The 24,316-nt window shown below is 37.2% G+C and overlaps 1 protein-coding gene across 11 annotated transcripts in view; it reads left to right on the top strand.

The window, feature by feature from the left end:
• Positions 1–24,316, top strand: part of KMT2C (lysine methyltransferase 2C) — a 274,521-nt gene that overhangs the window by 172,107 nt on the left and 78,098 nt on the right. For 10 of the 11 annotated variants that reach the window (XM_044246888.1, XM_044246885.1, XM_044246890.1 and 7 more), the window contains exons 15-18: positions 10,518–10,637; positions 13,099–13,215; positions 21,326–21,427; positions 21,622–21,726. In XM_044246888.1, the coding sequence (XP_044102823.1) occupies positions 10,518–10,637; positions 13,099–13,215; positions 21,326–21,427; positions 21,622–21,726 (444 nt within the window). The remainder of the gene's footprint in view (positions 1–10,517; positions 10,638–13,098; positions 13,216–21,325; positions 21,428–21,621; positions 21,727–24,316) is intronic. The other variant, XM_044246889.1, reaches the window with a different exon arrangement.

Raw genomic sequence — 24,316 nt, 5'->3', positions numbered from 1 at the left:
GTAGGGTGATTTTAATGATACGGACAGAAAAATCTGTTGGAGCAATTACATAAAATAAGGCGTATGTGGTACTTTGGTTTGGAGGGTTATTTTTCCTGTTTCCAGGTAGAACTTAGATGTAATGTTGACCAAAGTGGCCATTTTTTTTTAAAGCTATAATGAAGACTAATTTATCAAACTTAAAGTGATCTTATTCAGAATTCAACTTGGTTGGGACATACAAATGCAAACCGTGTGATTACAGTTTCTAATAGAAAACACTTAAATTTTGAAATTCTATACCACAGTAACAGTAGAGCCTTAAAGAAGCAGTAAGTTTGAGGTATATTGTAACTAACATTTATTTTTTCCCTCTACAGTATTTGTTTATTGATATTATTCTTTGCCTAAATTTTTAACTGCTTAAGCATCAAAATTTACTAAGAGAGTTTTTCATGGTGCGTTTTTCTCATTTGGATTTTTCTGTTAATTGCTAACTTTGTGACCTCTCCCCCACCCCCAAGCTAGGATTTCCTTCAGTGTTTTCATGGAAGAGTCTTAGAATTGCATTCTTGGTCCTTGGGCAGTGAGGGGAGTTCTTCCCCTGACCTGGGTAATGTGGATTCTACCTCTTAAAGTTAAGTTTCAGTTCTTTTTAGTGGAATTTAAGTGAAACTAACTAGAAAACAAAGTGAGACACTGTAGCTAAGATTCATTTATTCTACAACATTTCTACTTTCTGTAATTGTTATAAAATGGCAAGATAATCAAAGAGTGCAGTGTTTAGTCACAATGGTACTTCGAAGTTTCAAGTCTCATGATTTAAATTGCTTCCAGTGATTAAAGTTTGACATTCTAGTAGTATCGTCTTGATCTTGATCATCCAATTTTGGAATCCGAAGCAAAGTAGAAAAATAGAATTTTGTTGTAATGTGAAAATTAGTCTCCTCTAAATTCCAGATATAGCTTATTCCCTAAAGGCAGCAAGCTAACACACCCGAGGCAAAGTGGCCTGGTGGGAGAGAACGGTTCCTTTGTGGCAAAGACATATGCAGTAACCTAAGACACTCCTTCCTATAGGCCTTTCTCTGAGTATTTTCCATGGTACTTATTTTATGTTCTCCCAGGAGAGGGTTTTCTTCTCAAACCAGTTCATCTCCTCCTTACTCTTGTTTTCTTCTTTTGAAATAATTGTTAAGTAACAGTTACATGGTTTGGGCTCTGAAAAAACGTTAGCAGTGAAATTTCAGTCTCAAATTTAATTTTGGTTCAGATATTTACATTCTTCAAGATAATGCATCATAAATATTCTTGTCAAATTTTATTATAGAGACTTCTGTTCCAACTGAGAAACCATTAGGATTATTTTTGTGTTGACTTAATGTCCTCAGATCTATGTGCTTGTGAGTCTGAGTGTGTGTTAATGTGTGTGTGTTTGAGAGCGCCTTCCAGGTTTATCTCATTTTATGTGACTTGTGTCCTAACATTTGTTATCACTTCTGCTGTATTCTCTTTCAGTTCCCAATTCTTGTAGTATCCTACTTTCTGTTGAGTTGCCATTGTCTCATTACTGCTTCATAATGTGCTGCTAATCTCATAAACAGTCCCTAGGCACGTTCAGCCCGTCAGCTTGGTCTTCGTTGTGTGGCCGACAGCCTTCACTTGGCGATGCGTAGCTCGCTAGTACATTGCTATTTTTGTGGAGAGTATAGATCGGATAGAACAAGACAGCTCTTTAGTTTTGATCGTTGCTGAGGTACTGAGGTCATAACTTCCAGGGAATATTGCAGTGTTTATCTTTATGTTGGCAGTCCTGAAGTCTGTCACTCGGTTGTATGAATTTCTTTTTTTTTTTTTTAAAGATTTTATTTATTTATTTGACAGAGATCACAAGTAGTCAGAGAGGCAGGCAGAGAGAGAGAGAGAGGAAAGCAGGCTCTCCGCTCAGCAGAGAACCCGATGCGGGACTCGATCCCAGGACCCTGGGATCATGACCTGAGCCGAAGGCAGCGGCTTAACCCACTGAGCCACCCAGGCGCCCCTGTATGAATTTCTTTGATGTCAAGAATTCCTGTGTTGTATCTTTGGTTCGTGTTTATTTTGCGTATTCTTGTAGTGCGGACTGGATATGAAATGAGACGGATGTTTATGGCAACGATTGTGATATAAGCAAGATTGTTTGCTGTGTTCTGGTTATTAACATCAGTAGAGTTTCCATATTTTGTTGAAGGTTCTCTGGTCTTTAACGGTATAATGAAGCCTGTCCGAACAAATGAACTGCACATTTCATTGGTTAAATTCTGTTTCATAGCCATCAAATCTTTATGTTTATTTCAACCATTTTGTAATATTATGTGAGCTTTTCTAAAGAATTCACTTAGAAATTAAATGAATACTTTAATCAGAAACAGAAAATTTGAAAGCTTTAGAATTTAAGGTGTCAGCTAATGATTGGATTATTGAAATGTTTTTTGGAGAAAGGAGTTAGCCAGTAGAAGGGTAGCCAGTGCTGTCTAACAGAGATATAATGCAAGCCTCATAGATCTACACTTGATCTTAGCCAAAAGGCCAAGAAGCAATAGATCTAATTTAAAAATTTCTAATAGTCCCACTTAAAAATAAGCAGGTGAAATAAATTTTAGTGTTTTAACTTAATATATTAAAAATATGTTAGCATTTAATCTTTTGTATATGTTATATAATAAATATATATAACAAAAATATAATTACATAAAAAGATGTAACTCTATAATACATAGTATATGTAAAAATAATTATATTATGCATATGATAAAAGTTATTAATGTGATGTTTTACATTTACTTTTCATGCTAAGTGTTCAATATCTGGTTTCCCACTACATAATTGGAAGTCTTTTGTAGCCTCATGACTAATGGCTATCTTACTGGACAATGCAAGAGCAGACATTTTTAAAAACAGGAAAATTTTAGTTCCAAAAGAAACTACATTTGAAAAGAAATGCCAGTGGAATTAAAAGAGTGATAAATTAAGAATGGTGCTCTGTTTTCACTACTTTTAAGTACTGAAGTAGAAATAGTCTACGCCCTCCAGTTGCTCATAGGATATATTTTAATACGGATGATAAAAATGATTTGTTGTAGCAACAACTCATTTTGTATTTTCAATGTATATTAGATTGTCAATATAGAAGCCCTACATATGCACACATATATGTTCATGTGCTCTTACATCCATACATATGAGTACATTCTATATGAGTATGTGTAGTGATTCTGGAGTGTGGATGGGTGTATCACCATTCTGAGTCTGACATGTCAGGACTCAGACCATGGAATCTATACAGGATTATTTTTCCTTTGGAAGAGATTAGTCATTGAAGGTTAGTGTTTTATATTACACTTTTTATGTGGAAGAGTTTAGGTGTTATTTATATATGTTATATGTTCTTCATGACCTGTTTGAAGTACATCTTGAATATATGCTTCACAGCCTTACTATAGAAACAGTAACGTAAGTTTTCCTGCTGGTTGTGGATAGAAAAAGTTTCTTTTTCTTTTTTGTTTTCTTTCTCATTTCAGACAGAGGATTTCATAAAGATAGGGAGAAGAGTCCAGACATGGTAGGAGGAGCAGGGAATCGGAGCAGTGACAGGCAGCTGGACATGGTTTCATGTAAATTGTCCCAGTGAACCAGTTGGCTTTTCTTTCTTTCATCCTTTATTGAAGTTATTTTTAATACATATTTTAGCGTTTCATTTTTTCAGTATTTTTATGGGTATATCCACTTAGTACCTTAGGTTTGGAAAAGTCATTATTGGCCAGCTGCATGCTATAATTGCCTGGGGAGCCTTAAAACGGATCAGTGCAATGACCCCACCCTGCACTAGTTAAACCAGCCCTACAGTCGTCTTTGCCGTTAGCCCTGGAGGTCGAGGCCTGAGTTAGAGAGACGGGCTGCTCATCGCTACTTTCATGCATATGACTGACTTCAAGAAGTACTCTTAAGAAGCAGTGGAAAAGAGGATGGAACCATTTTTTATTTCAACATATCAAATAACAGTGTGTTTTTCATTTTCTACTTATTTCGCTCATTCCAAAGTTGTATTTATCCACTTTAATTTGGAAAATCTGAGATAATAGTAATCTCAGCCCATCTTCTGTTATTTATCCTATTTGTATCACTTTCTTTTATGGAAAAATATTGGATATAATCCCATCACAAGTGCTTCAGACACTTGTGTACTGCGTGCTTTCATGGTGGTATTGAAAGAAGTTTGTTAAACCTAGGAAATATGTTTTATTGAAATATTTAATATTTCAGTGAAATTTCATAAAAGGAACATAAGTACTCAGCTATATTCTGAAAACTTTCAAATTCTAGGAATTTTTTCATTTCATTTTTGATTCTAGCTCTCTGTTTTTTGTTGCTGAAATCTTATATATGGAAAAAAAAACTTAGAGATTTCCATTAAGTTCTGAGACTGAAATTTATTGAGGTGTTCTCAGAAAGTGAAATTTCTTCAGTATATGAAGTTTCCAAGGATAGTACTCCATTAGATCATCTTTTCCATTACATTGTGAGGTGGATATTTTATTTTTTATTAATTTAACTAATTTTATTACAAGCCATAGAATTTTATAACATTTTTGTCTATTGTAATAGCATTTTGAATGAAATGTTTTAAGTTAGCAAATCAGTTTCATAATCTATTCCTGTGAGAGAAAAACAAACCTACTGGGCAGTGAGCTGTAGAGGATTGTAGTTTTATTAACAGTTGCAAGTAAGCACTTTCTCTTTTAAAATAGTGGACACCATTTCTGGCTTGTAAATAAATCCTTTAGTAAGAGGCACTGTTGATTTTTTAAAACATTTTAAGGCTAAAAAAAAGGCATATCTATAAATCATACTGTCCAAATAAGGAGAAGTTTAGTTCTTTATTAAATTATTTCATATCCAGCTTTTAAGTAAAATGTTTGGACTTTAGAGGCATTGCTTGCTATAACACATAAACGACAGCACTCACTAAAAGGAAAGAAATTACCCCATGTAGTTTTAATTGTCCCTTCTTGGATACCTATTCGGTAGGGTAAAACCTATATTTCTAATACTTTGTCTTAGAATCTATTGAGGGTTTCATTAGTAAACAGATACATATTTTGTTTTCTCTGTGGAGAATAAAGGGTGCACTGTAGTTGCCCAGATTATTTTCCACTTACATTCTTCTAGTCTAAATACTATACTGCCTTTTAAAAAAGTGACTTTTCAGAAGTATTTTGTATTGTTTACATCATTTCTTACTGTAACTGATACCAGGAAGGATGGGCTAATACAGGTTTAGCATGCGCATTTCCATAGTGCAGTTACTTGGATTCAGATCCTTATTTCCCATTATTGTCTGTGTGACACCAAGCACATTACCTTGCCGACTGTCTTGTTTCTTTTTCTGTAAAACTACATCATGTGGTTGATGTTGGCATTTCACAGTAACACATACACAGCCCCTGACCCATTTCAAGTGGGGGTCGCGCCCTGCTTGCTTTCTTGAGTTGCAGAGTAACGCAGATATTTGTGAAAACGACGGCTCGAGGAGACAATAATCTGTATTAAACGTAGCTCTGGAGAACCAATCAGATCGACTGATACTTGTACTGAAATGTGCCAACAAAAATATAGGCCTTGGGTGGGTCGGACACTGGTCTCAGTAAATACGGTGTGTAGTAGGTTTCTCGAGTTCAAAGCCAAGTAATGGCTGCACAGATGTTGGAATGAACAGCCTATTAATTCTACTCCGTATGATATGGGCTGCTGGAGAGGAAACCCCCGGTACTATGGAGAAGCAGAGGCATGAGAGGAAACTCAGCTCAGGCTTGTGTGCGGTGCAGCTGAAGTCCAGGAAACACTGCTCTGAATCACTGAGAAGCTGTAGTTTTAAACCTAAAAAATATCTAGCCCTCTCAGTGGCGAGCTGCAAACACATACAGATCAGAAGCGTCCCTTTCCTCTTGGTTTCCTTGTGCCTTTTGTGGCATTTCTGAAGCCATCACCAACACCATTGCTAGCACTAGCCAGATTCACATTCCTAAATTATTGAAGGCTCAAGCTGGTAACAGCTGTTTTTGTACTTTAATAGCATCTTATCAAAGCACTGTCAAGGACTAAATTTCTTGTTCCATTTGATGTTGAACTCAGTTTTGTATATAAGACTTACTTACGTGAAAAGAATTCTGTAAGTCATAGAAGTGAGTCGTTTGCTGTTGTGGCTGTAATGTACTGAGTGAATGTGTGTACCGAAAAGGAATCACAGATGCTTAGGTTCACTGCTTCTCTTGCTGGCTGTCCTCTCTGCTCTCCATGGGTCTCGCTTTCCCTAAACCAGACTCACCCTTCAGTAGTAGCCTCGGTTTCACAGAGTGTGTTGGGCGAGGCTGGCTGGACCTGAGTGAGGGGGACTTGGAGGTGTGAAGTCTGCCCAGGAGGCCCCAAACCTCTGCCTGCTCTTGAAACTTCTTCAGTAGATCTGGATACTCTTGGCTCTAATCATGACATTGATCATATTTAACAACCAGCAACAGGATTGGGCTTCTAATCCTAGAAAGTTGACCTTAATATCCTTTGCTCCACTTGCCATTGCTGTTTCCATTGTATAATTTACCAGGTTGATAAATTTACTCAAGGAGTTGGCCTCAGGTAGAAAGAAGCTTAGTATCAACTTTTTTTTTTTTTTTAAAGGTTTTATTTGTTTATTTGACCCACAGAGATCACAAGTAGGCAGAGAGGCAGGCGGGGGGAGGGGGAGGGGAAGCAGGCCCCCTGCCGAGCAGAGAGCCCAGGACCCTAGAATCATGACCTGAGCTGAAAGCAGAGGCTTTAACCCCTTGAATCACCCAGGCGCCCCAGCTTAGTATCAGTCTTAAACAGGTTTTGGGGTCAGTCATTATTGTTAGGATCTAATTGAATCTCAACCATACAGGTTTTTGTGGGTTTTTTTTTAAGTTTCTGTAGGTTTTTTTTTTTAAGTTTCTGTAGGATTTGATAGCAAGTTGCTTCTCTTTAGCTGTCTTCATAGCTTAGTTTCCTGATGGCTACATTTTGAAACCTTTCGCTTATGATTCATTTTGTAACAGTGCATTGGATGGATTAGTAATTTTTTTTTTTTTTAAAGATCTTATTTATTTATTTGACAGAGAGAGATCACAAGCAGGCAGAGAGGCAGGCAGAGAGAGAGGAGGAAGCAGGCTCCCTGCTGAGCAGAGAGCCCGATGCGGGGCTCGATTCCAGGACCCTGAGATCATGACCTGAGCCGAAGGCAGCGGCCTAACCCACTGAGCCACCCAGGCGCCCAGTAATTTTTTTTAAAGTGAGGAAATTCAGGAATGTAGGCTATATATAATGGGGGAATTAGTATGTTTCATACTATAATGCTTATTGATGCACTTATGCATCTAAAAAAAATGCCCAGTGGGAAAAAACAGGCATTCAATAAGCATTGAATAGAATGTTTAACAGTGAACAAAAAGAATAGTCTTTTCTCATCAAGCTTCTAGTCCAGCGGAAAGAAATAAATACAAATGTAGTAAGTATAAATTTAAGTGTAACAACAGTATAAACCTGTTTCAGGAGACAGGGAAGTTGACCTCTGAATTGTCTGTGTAAATTCTTTTTCATCAAAGCTGAGATCTGTAGGATAATTTATAACTGCAGTCGGCAATTATAGCTGTATTTTAGTTTTAAGGTCTAAAGAATATATTAGGTAATTTCTTCATTGTCAAAACATCTAAGTATGATCATAATTTTTCTCCAGTTCCTATAAAATTGCACACAATCTATCTTCCAGTGTCTTATGATAATATACTTATTAAAATTCATAATATAATTACCCAAGCTTTTATTATATAAGTTCTTCATAGCAGTTGAATGGTTTTCTAATTATTCCTGAAATGGCATCCAAACATTCTTGATCTATGGAGCCCTTCATTTTGTTCATCCATGTTCTATGAAGTGTAAATGTTTTTAAAATGAGACACAGTTTTGGCATCAAAGCTAACTTTTAAATTATGGTGAATATCATGTTATCTGAGAGTATGGCTTTTTATAGTATGTTTTAAGAGTCGTCTGCTGACATAACATTAAATGATCCATCAAAAGGAATTTTATACAGTAGCCAAATATTATCAGAGAAAAGCCAATGGAAACATTGAGAGAACTAAATTGAGATAACTCTTTCCCCCTTCTCTACCAGTAAATAACCAGAAACAGTAAAACATTTGACCCCAAATTTCAATCAGTGAAAAGATAAGATGCAAAACACACTGTAAGGTAGAGGACAGTGCAGCTGGAGCACTGAAGGAAAGGCTTCTTTGAAGAGAAACGTCCGAGCCCATAGTGAAGAATAAGAAGAACTATCCACTGGCTCTTGGAGGGTCACCATTGCTCTGAGTCAGTCGACCCCCGAGTGGCGAAGAGCTTGGCATGTTTGAAGGAGCCCAGGGTAGCTGGGGCGTAACAGTCAAGAGGGGGCCACAAGAGGAGGTGGGAAAGAGGCACCAGGAAAGGTTTGCAGTGAAGTAAGGGCACTGGACAGGGTTGAAGCAAGGGAGTGTCTTGCTTGATTGGATTTCCAGTTTTTGCCAAGTCCCTCTGGCTGCTGTGTAGAGAAGGAAGGGCTTGAGGGAGATGCTGGGTGGAGCATCCCGGTTGAGCGGCAGGCTGGGAGATTGAATATGCTGGTTTACTGACCGTTTGGATTGAAGGAGTGACAGGGGAGAATGATGAGGGGAAAGAACAGATCAGAGAACTCCGCATTTTCTGACCTGAGTCTGGGGCCCATTTCTAAAGATGGGCAAGATGGTGAGATGGAACTGAGGAAGGGAGTGATTTTGGACGTGGTAAACCCGAGAGGTCTGGTGTGACGGAATGGGCGTGCTAAGGAGGAAGCTGAAAACCATGCTAACTTCTCCAAGAACACGCGGGAACTAGAAATGTGAATTCGGGAGACAGCAACATCCGAGAGGGTGTGTACAGCCTGAATGGTAGATCATACCACTTGGGAAGAGACTGCAGAGAGAGCAAGGTTGTCCTGGCTGCAGCCCGGGGAAGCACTGAGGCTTTGAGGTCAGGTGGTGGAAGTGGACAGAAAGGTCAGCTAGGAAGGGCAGAGAAACTTTCACAGGTGTGCTGCCTGGAACCCGTCAGAACTGAATGGAGGACGGTTCGAGTATAGTGAGAAAAGAGAAAGGACTTCCGGCAGCATAAAGGTTGCCCAAAGACCCTGGATGCAGCAGGGAAGAAGACAGAGGTGTAGAGGCCAGTTGGTCTGATACTGCGAAGTGAGGTCATTCACCTGTCAGTAAACTCAGGATCGCCATTCACTGAGCTTGACTGTAGGTTAATTAAAAGTGAAACCAGTCTTTTCCTTGTGTGTATTTTTTTTTCTCTCAAAATACTGTTAACTGCATTAACTATCTACTCCCCAAAGGGTAGTCAAACTCTTATTTTGGTTGGTTATTTAAATTCCTGGTAGTGGTTTTATGTGATTAATAGGCTGCTACTTGTTTGAGAATATTCTAGAAACCTGGTAAGTACTGTGTTTCTTAAGTTTGGGTCATTTAATTGGTAAAAGTTATAGCATGTGTTATGGAATTGCCTAATTCAAAATAGGTTTTTTATTGCTGGACATTTGTTTTGTGTTTTTCTTTAAAATGTTATCTTTGTGGAGTAGACTTTTTTATTTAGGCTCCTTAACATCATCATCAGATTAGCATAGGGTTTTGCTGAATGTGGTTATTAAGAAGTAAAATGTCTTATTTTCATTTGAGCTATTTTAATAAGGTACTGTTTCTTGTATAAATAACCAAGTATCTTAGGCATTTTAATTTGCAAATTTAGGACAATTTGCTTTAACATTTTTCACTGTACAAATTAGCCCCTTGAATGTAATGTAAGGTTAATAGTCCCTAAATAAATATAAAAACCATACTACCACTCGTGGTCCCTGGAAGGAGGAGTGGTTAGACCTTGGGATTATAACAGATAACTGCATTTTAAGATTGTGAACTGACTTTCCATAGTTCGAAGCGAACGTGTCTGTCGATTGCTTGTTTCCGATTGCATTTGCTTGCCCTCTGCGGCAGGTGAACATAACGTTCGCTAAGGTTATTTCTCTTTTCCAGGGTGTGATAGTTGTTAGAAGAAACTAATCCCCAAGTAGTTTCTTATATATAAGGGTTAATTCTTAGAATTTAATTGACTTTTATGTTTTGGTTCTACAATTACAGTTCATGAGTCAATGTTGATGTCCTATAACCCTGATTCCTAATATGTTTCATTGCACTGATGTTTCCATCTGAATAAACTATTTAATGTAAATTGTAGCTGCAAACATTTAAGCATATAGTCACTGTAAGCCATAAGCTTCCTTTCCCTATCTTGAAGCAATTTGTCCTAAATTTCCATACGTCTGCATTTGTTTTTGCTGTTCTAAAATTCCTCAGTTGCTGGCTTTGACCTTTTACGTTGCTGAGTTTTATACATCTATTTTCTCACCCGCCATATCCTAGGGGGCTTGGAGTACCCATAATACAGTGAGCCCACCTTCCTGGTCCCCAGACATTTCAGAAGGTCGGGAAATTTTTAAACCCCGGCAACTTCCTGGCAGTGCCATTTGGAGCATCAAAGTGGTAAATAAAATTGCATTTACCTTCATGTATCATTTCTTTCTGGTTGGTTTTGTCCAGGTAGAAGTTAAGAATTAAGCCTTTCTTTTCTACATAAATGTGCAGATTTCAGAGCCACTTTTTTAATCTAAAAATTTTAGTATGAAGAGTCAACATGCTTGCACTTAAAAATCTGGATTAGGAGGAAATTACATTGCAATTTTCCATGACTGATTTTAAGTGTGAATTTTTAGTAACTTCTTTTTATGGTTGCTTCCTTTTATGTTGTAATTAACAGTGTTTCTGTGGGGGGACATCCTTGTTGCACAGGCTATAAAGTAATTTAGGACTTGCTCATTCATGATAATCATAAAATTTTGTTGCTTAGAAAAGAACAAAAGAAAACTGCACTAATCTGTTATGTGCTAATGGAGAAGAAATACCAGAATTGCAGCAGATTTCACTGTCTGCGTTAATAACCTCACAATTATAGGGTCTCTCTCTCATGTCATTGATGGAGGACTCTGCTAGTTCTTGAAGTAAGTTATGTAGTCTGATGCATTTTAGAGGGTAGACAATAATGTGAAAAGTATTAGTCATCAAGTTAAAATATTTTACTACCTAGAGAAGATAATTTTCTTCATCTTCTGTATTTAATATTCTGGAATAAGGCTGTTTATTTTAGACTAATCAGGGATTTCAAAGGAGTTCTAGTTCTCCTTTTTCTGTCACTGTTAGAACTCTTTCAGCTCACTCTGATATGCAAGGTTTTGGAAGTAGAGATTGTTTTAAGACTATAAAAGATGTTTTGACAATTTTCTAGCAAGTACCACCAATTTTTACTTATTCTCACCTGTGTCCTTAGTTGCTGGGAGGAAAATAGATTATTATAGTCCTGATTTAATAATTGACTTAACTTAAAAAAAAAATCTTTCATACTTATCAGTGGCAAAACTATCCAGTTCAGTCCTCCCTAACCCTTGTTCAGAAAAGCACAAGAGATCTAAAAGAGCAGTTTAAAAGAGCAAGGAGAGGCAATTTGTAATTCTTAACATTCAGGAGAAAAAAAGATTACCCCCTTTTTGTTTCAGTGTATCTGTTTTTATGCTCATATTATCACCATAAATTATCAACCTGGGAACTGTTGTGCTAAGTAGGTAATGAGTTCAGCATTTCAGACTACAATAAAAATGATACCAGTTGAAAATGTGACATATTATTTAAGTTATTATGGAAAAATCAGGAATTTCCTGATTATTTTAATTTTAGATACACAGGATATTAAAAGTAAGTGTTGATGTCAGGCTTTTTCAGGAACTAATACTTAAGTCTGGGTATAAACAAGAAAACAATAGCAAATAACCCTAATATTTATTTGTTAAAATATCAGAGAATTTAATCTATTTCCTATAGAATATTTTTGTGTGGTGGGTAAAAGTTCAGATCAGTTATTTGCATTTCAAGTAAAATTATTATCCAGATGAGTTAAAGCAGGCTGTTTACCTTTTTATTAGCTTTCCTATAAACTTTAAATACATTATTCTCTAAATACGCTGGTAGAGTAAGGTACACCTGTTCAGTTCATACAGAGAGCTATTGAATAGTAGGGAATTTGACAAGTTTAAGATGAAAAACACTGTTACACACTAGCAAAAATTAGCTTTTGTGCACTGTAGTAGCCGTGTAGAATACGGCTGAAGAACGTGGACCCTGGAGCTGGAGTGGCTAGCTCTAGATTTTGGACGAGCCACCTTTTTTTTTTTTTTTTAAAGATTTTATTTATTCTTTTGACAGAGAGTGAGAGATCACAAGTAGGCAGAGAGGCAGGCAGCGGGGGTGGGGGGAAGCAGGCTACCTACAGAGCAGAGAGCCCGATGCTGGGCTCGATTCCAGGACCCTGAGATCAGGACCTGAGTTGAAGGCAGCGGCTTAACCCACTGAGCCACCCGGGTGCCCCAACAAGTTACTTTTTTATCCTTCAGTGAATTTATCTTTAAAATGGGGTTAATAGAATAGTACTGACCTGATGAGGTAGTTACGAGTCAAAGTGCTTAGACTAGCCTACAGCCCTTGGTCACTGTATGTCAGCTGTTGCTGTAATTGCTGAGGGAACGGTTCGTGGGCGAGTCCTGGTACCTGCTCTGTATCGAATACAAATTGGATGGGGTTAGTGGATGTTGAGCCACACAGGATGTAGGATTAGGAGGGGGAAAAATAAGGCCAAGGTTTGCTGGTACAGGGCATTCACAAAAACAGACCCAACATTTGATTCTAAGATCATAGGCATCTTATGTTTATACTTTTTACGTTGCATATACATGTTGAAAGATAAAAATAAGCCTGGTCTCTTAATATTTATCATCTAATCAGAATAAGAGAGAAGCAAGTATTTGTGTAACCTTTAATAAAATGTTTTATCTCACATTGGATTTCAAGTTCTTTTGGACTTTTGCAGAATGCTGATTTTTCCTTATCTGTTATGTAGGGCCGCGGGTCAGGATTTCCCGGGAAGCGGAGACCCCGTGGTGCAGGATTGTCAGGACGAGGTGGCAGAGGCAGGTCAAAACTGAAAAGTGGAATTGGGGCAGTTGTGTTACCTGGGGTAAGGCTCATTTCTCATATCCTTTATCTCTGCTGTAGTCCTTAATTTGTTGACTGGTGATGATCTCATTTGTAAAATTTCTATATTGTAAGAGTCATAGAAATAAGCCAGAATTTTTATTTTACTCTCTACTTCTTTTTTTTTTAACTTTTGAAATTTTCTTAATATTTTATACTTCCCATCTTCTTTCTCTTTTCTTACTTCCTCTTTCACTCTGATCTTTGTATAGCCACCATTCCCGAAAATAAATATGTAACATATTTCCTCCTTTATTTTTTTATAAAAGCAAACTCCTGTTATATTATTGAGCTTATTTGAAAAATTAAGTTGATGGTTTAAGTTCTTTGTTATAATATGGCTCGCAGAAGAAAATAGAAATATTGCAGATTACTACATACTTTAAAAATGTCTAAGATTTTATGACTTTGATATATTTTAATTCAAGATTGATAAGTATTTGCTCATTGGCAAGTATATGAGGCCTTATTTAAGTGTGTACTGAAAAAAATCTATAATTGGCAAACAGTGGCAAATATTTCATGTGGTAACTTTACTGTTTTACCAAAATCTTGTTTTTTCAAATTCTAATCATCATTTTAAGTTCAGGAGACAACTAGACAAGTAGACAGATTGTGCCACAGTTTGTATATGTGTTTACCTATTAAACACATTTGTAGTTGCTTCCATTTTTTGGCTATTAAAAAAGCTGCCAGAAAAGCCCCCTGCTATGAACTTCTGTGTTTAGGTCTGTATGTGGACATATGCTTTGTTTCCCCATGAATGGATGTCTACAAGTGACGTGGCTGGATATATGATGGGTGTGTACTTAGTTTGTTAAGGAGAGGCTGCTTTCCAAGCAGGGTGTGACATTTTATGTTTGCAAGAGTGCAGGAGATGCCTTTTTCCTCCATATTCTCACCTGTGCTCACTGTGGTTAACCTTCCTTTCAGCCACGGCAGCAGGTACGTTAGGAATATCTCATTTGCATTTCTCTCATGACTAATGATGTTGGTCACATTTTTAGATGCTCATTGGTAACATTTTTTGATAAAGTCACTCTTTGGATATTTAGTACATTTCAAAAATTTGAATAGTTTTTTTAACTTGCTCAATTTTGTGTTTTATGTATTCTTGTCATGGTAAAGAACTTGATTGGTACAGCAAAGCTTTAATTTTGATGAAGTCACATTTATTAATTTTTTTCTTTTATGATTGTGCTTTTGGTGTCTGAGGAAATAATCGCATAACCCAAATTTACATCTTCTAGATGTTTCATGGTTTTAGGTGTTATGTTTATCTATAGGATCCAGTTTAAGCTAATTTTCATGTATGATATGAATATAGATCAAAGATCATATTTTGAATACCCAGTTGTTTGAACACCATTCTCTGAATCGCCTTTGTTACCATTCCTAACCATTAGTTATCTGTATGTTTGTGGATCTGAGTATACTGTGTGTACTGTGTTACACTGTTGATCCATTTCTCCATCTTTAGGCTAATACTACACTATATTCAATATTTTTACTTTACTATTGAAATCAGACAATTAGTTTTCCTGTTTTTGTTTTTTTTTTTTACACTTTTTCAAATTTGTTTTGGCTGTCCTAAATCCTTCAAGTTTCTAGAATGAATTTTACCATTGGCTTGTCAATTTCTGCAAATAAGCCTGCCAGGATCTTGATTGGGTTTGCATTCAAACTATAGAACAGTGTGGGGGATGTTGATATTTTAACTGTGAAGAGTCTTTCAATCCATGAACATTGTGTATCTCTCTGTTTTCTTTTTAAATTGTCTCAGTGATGTTCTTTAGTTTACAACATAAATGTCTTTTGCATTATTTCTCAGATTTATCTCCCAAGTTTTCCGTATTTTTTATGCTATTGTAAATGGCAGTGTTGTCTCAATTTCAGATTGTAGTTGTCTGTTGCTAGTATCCAGGAGTACTCATTTTTGTGTAATATATACTACAGCCTTATTAAACTCTTGTATTACTTCTACTTGTTTATTCGTAGAACCCGTTGAGTTTTCTACACTTCCAACGCTATGATCATGTTGTTTGCAAATAAAGTTTCATGTCTGTTTAATCTGGAGGTTTTCATTTCTATTCTTTATTGCACTTGCCATAATCTTCAGTACAGTGTTGGATAGAAGTGATAAGGTAACCTTGTCTTCTTTCCTGTCTTGAGGAGAGAAAACATTTATCTTTTATCATTGAGTATGGTGTTAGCTCTAGTTGTGTTGTATTTATTTTTTATTTTATTTTATTTTTTTAAAGATTTTATTTATTTATTTGACAGACAGAGATCACAAGTAGGCAGAGGGGCAGAGAAGAGGAAGCAGGCTCCTTGCTGAGCAGAGAGCCCGGTGCGGGGCTCGATCCCAGGACCCTGGGATCATGACCTGAGTCGAAGGCAGAGGCTTTAACCCACTGAGCCACCCAGGCACCCCTTTATTTTTTTTTAAAGATTTATTTATTTGAGTGAGCAAGAGGGAGAGTGTGTGTGCACAGATGTGGGCAGAGGGGTGGAGGGAAATGGAGAAAGAGAATCTCAAGCAGACTCCCTGCTAAATGCAGAGCCTAGCATGGGTGAGCTCATGATCATGAGATCATGGCCTGAGCCAAAATCAGGAGTCAGAGGCTTAACTGATTAAGCCACCCAGGTATCCCTAATCAGTTTGAGGAAGCTCCTTTCTATTCATAAGTTGCTGAGATGTTTTTAAATCAGGTGTAGCTGTTGGATTTTGTCAAATGCTTTTTCTGCATTTATGGCTTTTTTATTGATATGGTGAAGTATATCGATGACTTTTTTTGTATGCTAAAGCAGCCCGTGTTGTGATAAACCATACTTAGTTTTTTCTTTTTTCTTTTTTGTATATTGTTGGGTCAAATGGCTAAACATAAGAAGTCTATAGATATGTCTGTGTCTGTAGTATAGACATAGAGGGTATTGGTTGGTCTCTAGTCTTATTTTCTTACAATTTCTTTGTTTTTGGTATTGGCAAAATGCTGGCTTCCTTGAGTAAATTGGGAAATAGAAATTTCTCTTCAGTTTTCTGGAAGAGTTGTGTGGTATTGGAAACATTCTGTCTTATAGTATTTATATAGAATCATTAGTGAAGCCATTTTGGCCTGGAGTTTTCTTTGTGAAAAGATTTTTTTTTTTTTTAAAGATTTTATCTATTTATTTGACAGAGATCACAAGTAGACAGAGAGGCAGGCAGAGAGAGAGAGAGGGAAGCAGGCTCCCCGCTGAGCAGAGAGCCCGATGCGGGACTCGATCCCAGGACCCCGAGATCATGACCTGAGCCGAAGGCAGCGGCTTAACCCACTGAGCCACCCAGGCGCCCCTGAAAAGATTTTTTTTTAAGTTTTAATTTTAATCACCCAGTGCTTACCATTGACAAGTGCATTCCTTAATCTTCATCACCAATTTCACTCATCCCCCACTCCCCCCGTGACCATTAGTTTGTTTTCTGTAGTTAAGATCTGTTTCTCACTTTATCTCTCCTTTTTCCCCCTTTGCTCATTTGTTTTATTTCTTATATTCCACATATGTGTGAAACCATATGGGATTTATTTATGACTTATTTCACTTAGCATTATACTCTATAGCTCCATCCATGTCTTTGCAAATGGCAAGATTTCATTCTTTTTTTATGCCTGAATACTATTCTATTGTATATATATACACCACATCTTTTTTATCTGTTCATCAGTCACTGGATACTTGGGCTGCTTCCATATCTTGGCTGTTGCAAATAGTGCTGCAGTAAACATCGGGGTGCTTGTATCCTTTTGAATTTGTATTCTTGTATTCTTTGGGTAAATACCCAGTAGTGTAATTGCTGGATTCTAGGGTAGTTCTGTTAGCTTTTTGTGGAATCTCCATACTGTTTTTTGCAGTGGCTGTACCAGTTCGCTTTCCTTCCAACAGTGCAAGACAGTCCTTTTTCTCCATCCTCACCAGTACCTGTTGGTTGTTGTGTTTTTGATGTTAACCATTCTGACAGATGTGAGGTGATCTCTCAGTGTAGTTTTGATTTGCATTTCCCTGATGGGAAGTGATGATGAGCATCTTTTCATGTACCTGTTGGCTCTCTGGATGTCTTTGGAGAAATGTCTGTTCATATCCTCTGCCCATTTTTAAATTCGATTATTTGGTTTTTTGGTGTTGAGTTCTATCAGTTCTTTATTTATTTAGGATACTAATCCTTTATTGGCTATGTTATTTGTAAATACCTGCTCCCGTTCTGTAGGTTGCTTTTTAGGTTTTGTTGATTGTTTCCTTTGCTGTGCAGAAGCTTTTTATTTTGATGTAGTCCCAGTTGTTTGTTTTTTGCTTTTGTTTCCTTTGTCTCAGGGGACCTATCTAGAAAAATGTAGCTATGGCCGATGTCAGAGAAATTACTTCCTATGTTCTTTTCTAGGATCTTTACGGTTTCAGGTATCACATTTAGATCCATTTTGAATTTATCTTTGTGTGGTATATGAAAGTGGTCCAGTTACATTCTTTTGCATGTTGCTATCTAGTTTTCCCAAAAAAGATATGTTGAAGACACTGTCTTTTCCCCTCTTCGTTGGAAGACTTTTTAATTGTATATTCATTGGTATAGGGCTGTTTAGGTTATTCATTCTCATATGAACTTGTCTTTCAAGGAGTTTATCCATTTCATGTAAGTTGACAAATCTGTTGGCCTCTTATCCTTTTAATATCTGTAGAATATGTAGTGATGTCACCTTTGTCATTTCCAGTGTTGGTGATCTCTTTCCTAATTGGTTTTGCTGCAGGTTTATCAATTGTGCTGATCTTGAGCCAACCTTTGCTTTTATTAATTTTTCTCTGTATTTTTTCCTGTATTCCATTTTATTGATACCTACTGTGATCTTTATTGTTTTCTTCCTCTTACTTTGAGTTTAGTTTGCTCTTCTCTTTTTGTTTACTTATTATGTCCCTGCCTGGAAATCTCCCACTTGTGAGGTTTAGGTTAGAGCTTTCTTTTCTTTTAGGCTTAGACCTGTGGTCTAGCCAAATGAAACTTATATAAGTTATATATATATATTATATATATAAATATATAAGTAATTTATATATATATTATATATATAAATATATAAGTAATTTATATATATATATATATATATATATATATAGTATTGCCTCTATAGGTAGAGGCAATACTAGAACACTCTCTCAAAGATTGCCTTCTTTACCTTTGAGATAAATAGGTTTTATATATCTTGTAGTTTAAAGTTCATGAAATAAAGTGTACAATGAAAACAGTGGGTCACTAAGCTATATGATATTGTTTTCCTTCTTACATGTACAGTTGTTGTACAAAAACTATGATTTTTTTATCACTTGTATTTTAAATATGCTCTTTGAATCTAGGACATATTGCAGCTTTCTGTACAGACTTTGTTTCTAGTTTGTACTGGGAATACTATAGTCCATCCTTGTTTGTTTTTTTTTTTTTCCCCAATTTATTTATTTTCAGAAAAACAGTATTCATTATTTTTTCACCACACCCAGTGCTCCATGCAAGCTGTGCCCTCTATAATACCCACCACCTGGTACCCCAACCTCCCACCCCCCCGCCACTTCAAACCCCTCAGATTGTTTTTCAGAGTCCATAGTCTCTCATGGTTCATCTCCCCTTCCAATTTACCCAAAAGCACATACCCTCCCCAATGTCCATAACCCTACTCCCCTTCTCCCAACCCCCCTCCCCCCAGCAACCCACAGTTTGTTTCGTGAGATTAAGAGTCACTTATGGTTTGTCTCCCTCCCTATCCCATCTTGTTCCATCCTTGTTTTTTATTTCAAATAAAAGTTTTCTCTCATTGAGGGGCGCCTGGGTGGCTCAGTGGGTTAAGCCGCTGCCTTCAGCTCAGGTCATGATCTCAGGGTAATGGGATCAAGTCCCGCATCGGGCTCTCTGCTCAGCAGGGAGCCTGCTTCCCTTTCTCTCTCTGCCTGCCTCTCCATCTACTTGTGATTTCTCTCTGTCAAATAAATACATAAAATCTTTTTTAAAAAAAAGTTTTCTCTCATTGAATTTGTCTTTGAAGATAATAAAATTTTATCATTTCTTTGAGCCTGTTCACTAGGTATCATCCAGTTATAAAACCTGTTTTGTTTTCTGTGTTGCAGAAATGAATACTTCTTACTTCAGCATCCTTTTGTTAGCTGTATTTTAGCTGTTGCCACATTTTCATATTTTGTAATGTTTTCAGTGTATCTTTAGTCTCTTAGGTGAATGACTGGTAACTTCACTTTTAGTAGACACTCAATTACTACTATTGGAATGACATTTTATGAATCATCTTGTTTGATTTGCTAAAACTTTAAAATGCTAATTTTGAGATATACTTTTTTTTTTTTTTTTAAGAGTGAGGGAGAGAGACACAGAAGGAGAGGCAGGGGGAGAGAGAATCTTAAGCAGGTTTCACGCCCAGTATGGAGACCAGTGCTGGGCTCAGTCTCAGAACCCTGAGATCATGACCTGAGCTGAAATCAAGAGTCAGATTCTTAACCTCCTGAGCTGCCTGTGCACCCCAAGATGAACATTTTTAAATATATTTCCTCAAAAAAATTTACATTATACTGTTAGATCAGAGTTATTTGTACCGCTGCTTCCTCTTGAGTCTTGATTTTCTTTCTTTTACCAGTTTGATGCCTCTCAATTTTAGGTTGATCCATATGAATTTGCCAACCTTCAACCATTTTTGACCTGGAAAAACAGCAATTTCTTCTGAGTCAACCTATTACATGTGCCAGTAAACTATATATAATTGCTTTGTATGTTTTTGTACCATAGTGTTCTGCCTCACGCAGGATTATGCAGCTTATTTTTCTACTCAGCTAAGTGGCTTGTTGATTTTTTTTTTTTTAATAGAAATCAAAACAGATTCTTACCACTGTTTCTTAAATGCTGTTTAATTTTCCAGTTTGGATTTTCTGTGGCTTTAGTAATTCCCTAGTGATGACTATTTTGGTTGCTTACTGTTTAGACTTATGACTATAAATTGCTTTTATGGTTGAGTCTATAATAAAAGAGTGGTACTGTCCATTAAAACTGTTCTTAAACTTCTTTGCAATGAAAAATATTACTCCTATAATATATTCTTTCTTAGTTATTCTTTCAGTCATTCCTCAAGAACAACAATACTATTACTTTCCATTTTGAACTTAACCTATTCTGTTTCAGTGTGTCGTTCCAGGCTAGATTGTAAGGGAAGAGGACTGTATTTTAAAATATTGGCATTGGTCTCCCTGTTTTCTTTTTTAGTAACTAATGTAGAGCTTTTTCATTATAAGCATTCCAGAAATAATTATTAAGTTGATTTGGTGAAATTTAACCACGTCCAGAAATGAATATCTGTGGTTGGTAATGTTTTGGCAAAGACTGAAATTTTGATAAGTTATTCAAAATAATATTTTAAAGCAGTGCTGTCCAGCAGAAATATATGTATATCACATACACGATCTAAAACTTTGTAGTAGCTACATTAAAAAAGAAAAGAGGAACAGATGTCATTTAACTTCAATGTATATCTTTTGACCCAACATATCCAAAATTTTACTGCTTCAACATGTAATATATAAAATGTGTAAAATTGTTTATGAGCTATGTTTATGTTCTTTTTTGTTTGATACTGAAGTCTTTGAAGACTGGTAGGTATTTTTACTTAAAGCACATCTCAGATTTGACTAGCCAGATTGCAGGTTTTAGAGTCACTAAAACAGAGTGATACAATTTATATGTAGGTATATGTATGTATTGATATAGAGGCATATACTCACAGAAATATAGTACAGTTTCTTCCATTTGTTCATTAAAATTTCTGGCTATGATTGTTTATATTTTCTCCCTGCTCCTGATCCATGGGACTTGTAATGCCAAAGAGCAAATTAAGTATCCAAAGTGTCAGGACTTACGCCTTTATGGTATTATCTTGGCAATAGTGATCTAATTTGGGATTATTACTCTGGGCCTTGGCAGAAATTGTATTTTGAATACAATTTTGAATACAAGTCCTCCGCGATTCTCAAGTGTACTGCACATGGAAGGTGTGACTGTGCCCTCTGTGTTTTGCTGCTTATAGGTGTCTGCCGCAGATGTTTCATCCAATAAGGACGAAGAAGAAAACTCCATGCACAACACAGTGGTGCTGTTTTCCAGTAGTGACAAGTTCACCTTGCACCAGGTATGAGCTCAGTTACGGCCTCCCGCTCTCGCGCCCCTCTTTCCCCCTCCGCTGTATCCCGTGTGTGCTGAAGTCACTTCCTGTTTAGCTTTAGAGCCATATTAGCTAAGAAGGTAATTTAAAAAAATAAAACTAGTACATTGTTAGCTGAGTCTCCAGCCTAAATTATTATGTTCATGTGTTTTTGATTTCAGGATATGTGTGTAGTTTGTGGCAGTTTTGGCCAAGGAGCAGAGGGACGATTACTTGCCTGTTCTCAGTGTGGCCAGTGTTACCATCCATACTGTGTCAGTATTAAGGTAAATACTCTTGAATTTAAGTCAATTAAAAATGTGTTGAAATTTGATACGAGTAGTGTCATGCTGTTTACATTTCTTACAGTTAGTTTTTGTTGAGATCATTAGACATACGTGACAGTATTTAATATTTAAATAATGCCTTTCGAGTGTTACATGAAAAAGTTAACTCTACAAATCTGTGGTCTTAAATTGTAGTGGATATCCTGCTGTCTCGAAAAACCAAAAATAAAAATGCATGTCTTTAAAAGATACTTTATACACTTATTTGCTAAGGCATAAAGTTTAGTTGATCCATTTGTCTACTGATAATAAAAAGTTGACACCAACCGCAGAACTTAATAGAAATCCCTTCACTCACCTGGTCTCCTCCCCATGTTCCTTCTTTTCAATCCTCCCTTGTGTATGAAAGGACATTTTCTGTTAGGCTTCTTGGATCAGTGGGTTGGTATTTTTAAATCCGTTTTGGAGCAATTTTGGCCATTTCTTCATGTTTCTTTTCTGTTCCCCATAGCCCCCTTCTGAAATCTTAGTGGTATGTGTACAGAATTATCTGATACTGTCCCCAGATCAGTCTCACTTTGTCGATTTTTCTGCAGTTGCTTTTCTGTCTGTACTTTAGTTTGTATAGTTTCAATGACATTCCCCAAACTCACTTTAAAAAAAAAAAGAAAAGAAAAGAAAAATATTTATTTATTTATTTATTTGGGAGAGAGTGTGAGAACATGAGCAGGAAGGGCAGAGGGAGAGAGAACTCAAGCTGACTGCGGGCTGACTGTGGAGCCTGACGCGGGGCTCAGTATTAAGACCCTGGGATCATGATCTGAGCTGAAACCAATAGTCAGACGCTCAACCAGCTTGTACCACCCAGGCGCCCCTTCCCAAACTCACTTTTGTCACGCGGGGTCTAATCTATTTTTAAATCCATCTGGCTATTTCACTGAGATGATTGTATTTTTTTAATCACAATTTTATTTTACAAAAGTTTGTTATCTTGCAGTCTAAAATTTTTTTCTTCATTGAGTTTTTTTCCTTTCAAGTCCTTGTTGTGTGTTTGTTATTGTTAATTCTACCATGCCTAACATTTCTCATTGTTTGTATTAGCTTATTATTACTAGTATTAGCTTATTGCCCCTTACAAGGATCTATATATTTTTTTAATTTAGTAATCTTTGATTGAATGTGGCAGTTGTACATTTTGGCATTATGTCGCGGAGAGTTTGGATTTTGTTCCTTTAGAAAGTATGGAGTGGCGGGCAGTTCTGAAGACATTCGAGCCATTTGAAGCTTCTCGAGGCTTTCAGGTGCAGGTCTAGAGAACCTTCACTTTGAGGTGCTGTTTTCAGAATTTTCGGTCTTGGAACCATTAACAGTCTAAAGTTACTAAGAATCCCATAGAGTTTCTGTTTATGAGAATAATCATTATTGACCACCCTTATAGAAATTAACTGGGAATATTTTGAAACATAAATATATAAGCATGTTTGTTAGGATATCATGTAATGATGGTTTATATTTTATATATCATGTAGCCTCTACAAAACATCACTGTAAGTGGATTAAAGTGAAAAAGGCAAATAACATCTTAGCATCATTTTAAAAATAGTTTTGTCCCCACCCACTAGGGTTTCCTAGACCACACTGTAGTGATGACTTTTCTAGTTTGAGTTTAATCTGAGACATGAAGTGTGGCCTTCACGACATCTCTACTGAATTCTCCCTGTATCCTTCCCCCCATGAGCTCCCCATGAGCCCCTCACTAGTGTCTTTTTACTTTGACTGTTTGAGATTCAAATGTCTTCAGCGTTGTGTGAGCTGTTACAGTTGTTCAGCTTAGAAATGCCTAGTAGCTGGTCTTTGTCCTGGTCTTTGTCGTGTCCTTCTTTGGCCTCCCGTATGTGCAGCTTGATGTTCAGCCAGAGACGTGAGGGAAATTCTGCGTGGACGTCTAGAGCTCTTTCTCTCCACTGCTCCTTCCTTTCCAGGACTCTGTCCTGCCAGTTGCAACTGCCTCCGCCTCCCAGAACTCCGTCATGTGCCCAAACTCAGTGAGGCCATTGTGCTCTGCTGGAGTTCTCTGTCCCTGGGCAGCTGTCCAGAAACGGTCTACAGCAGAATATTGTAGGACTCACCTCACTTGTTCTCTCTTCTCAGAAACCACAGTCCTGTACTGCCTTTTGTTCGGAATCTGAAACAAGTGATTAATGCATTTGCCCTATTTGCTGGTATTTTCTGGTGGGACAGAGGTCTCATGCCAGGTACTCCGTCGTAGTTGAAGCAGATACTCTCACAGACTATTAAACGCGTCTGTCAGAACTTACGAATGGGGAATTCCTGGGTAATTCCTTTCAGTTCAGTGGGAGGGAAAAGAAAGTTGTTGGTTGAGCTCTGCACACTCTGCTGGGAGCTGGGGGGGGGCTGTCCCTGAGGGGAGGCTGTCCAGACGGGGCGGAGCTGCAGGGAGCTCAGGCTTGGAAGGGAGGCGGTCGGACAGACTGACGGCAGCGGTTCGAATGGTTGTGGGCATAGTAACCAGACCGACGTGCCTGGGAGAGTGAGGATCGCTGAGGAACCCGAGAATGTGGCTGTCAAG

This window comes from Neovison vison, chromosome 4, assembly GCF_020171115.1.
Source record: "Neovison vison isolate M4711 chromosome 4, ASM_NN_V1, whole genome shotgun sequence".
Lineage (NCBI taxonomy): Eukaryota > Metazoa > Chordata > Mammalia > Carnivora > Mustelidae > Neogale > Neogale vison.
The sequence above is the reverse complement of the archived record's forward strand: the minus strand, read 5'-3'. Positions and strand labels throughout refer to the sequence as shown.